This window comes from Carlito syrichta, unplaced genomic scaffold (genome assembly GCF_000164805.1).
Source record: "Carlito syrichta isolate Samal-C Ts95f unplaced genomic scaffold, Tarsius_syrichta-2.0.1 Scaffold307669, whole genome shotgun sequence".
Lineage (NCBI taxonomy): Eukaryota > Metazoa > Chordata > Mammalia > Primates > Tarsiidae > Carlito > Carlito syrichta.
The window spans coordinates 823,344-824,538 of NW_007251765.1; the positions used below are offsets into that span (position 1 = coordinate 823,344).

Genomic DNA, 1,195 nt, shown 5'->3' on the forward strand with positions numbered 1-1,195 from the left:
GGGTCTCGCCAGGTTGCCCAGCAACCGTGGACTCAGGCAGTCCTCTCCCCTCCGCCTCCCAAAGTGCCAACAGGGGAACATTCTACCACCATTAGTAAGAACACAGATTCCGAAATCTGGCAAAGCATCAGTTTCGTTCCCACGGAGCCATTCAGGAACTCTGGCCCCTCTGGCCCACTACCAGGGCGGCTGTCTGGAAAGCCTGTATCCCGACGGCGGGCGCCGCTGGCACTTCCAGGGGTCCCGAAGCCACAGCAGAGCCGGAGCGCGTGGAGGCAGTTGAGTCCCAGACGAGTCTTTTCCTTCTTCGCCCCGCAAAGGCCCACCCTGGCTCCGTCCAAGGGTTCGTGGGGGGAAATTCGCCCCGCGGGAAGAACCAGGGACGTGCTTTTTTTTTTTTTTTTCGGAGTCAGAGTCTCCCTCTGTCGCCCAGCCTGGAGTTCAGTGGCACGCTCACGGCCACTCCGGGGACGTGCATTTTTTAAAAATAAAAGGTGGCCGGGCGCAGTGGCTCAGCATGTCATCCCAGCTCTTTGGGAGGCCGAGGCGAGAGGACTGCCTGAGTCCGGGGGCTCGAGACCAGCCCGGGCAACTTGGCGAGGCCCCGTCTCTACCATAAATCAAAAAATCAGCCGGGCGTGGCACTGCACGCTTGTAGTTCCAGCTACTTGGAAGGCCGAGGTGGAAGGATCGCCTGAGCCCAGTAGGTGGAGGCTGCGGTGGCCGGGAGCGTGCCCCTGCACTACAGCCTGGGCGACGGAGTGAGACTCCGACTCAAAAAATAAAAAGAGAATAGAATAAAAGGTGACTCCACGGGATCACACGCAGGAAAGCCTCCGAAGTCGCGCGGGACTGTCCCTTTAAGAGCCTCTCGCGCCTTCCTCGCCCCGCCCGCTCCCGGGCGGAGGCGGAACCGGAAGTGGCGTGGACGCGCCGGTCTCCAAAATGGCGGCCCCCTGGCCCTGCTGGCCGGCCGCTCGGAGCGCCGTGTCCGCCGGGCTCCTCGGTGTCCTGTGGCTCGTCTCGGTCGCCACGGGAACTCGAGGCGCCGCCGCTGTCGGGGGCGAGGAGACGCTTAAGTGCGAGGACCTCAAAGTGGGACAATATCCTCTGCGGGGAGCCCTCCCCCTGGGCGGCGAGGTAGAGCTGGTTGGGGTCGCCGGCGCGTCGCGGCCCTCCTCGCAGGCTGGGGCTG

The 1,195-nt window shown here is 63.6% G+C and overlaps 1 protein-coding gene across 4 annotated transcripts in view; it reads left to right on the plus strand.

The window, feature by feature from the left end:
• The first annotated feature begins 899 nt into the window (after positions 1 to 899).
• The window catches only part of TM2D1 (TM2 domain containing 1), a 51,076-nt gene continuing 50,780 nt past the window's right edge, over positions 900 to 1,195 (plus strand). For 2 of the 4 annotated variants that reach the window (XM_021715779.1, XM_008064533.2), the window contains exon 1: positions 900 to 1,103. In XM_021715779.1, the coding sequence (XP_021571454.1) occupies positions 946 to 1,103 (158 nt within the window). In that variant the 5' untranslated portion in view covers positions 900 to 945. Of the gene's footprint in view, positions 1,163 to 1,195 lie in introns of all 4 variants that reach the window. The other 2 variants (XM_021715781.1, XM_021715780.1) reach the window with 2 other exon arrangements.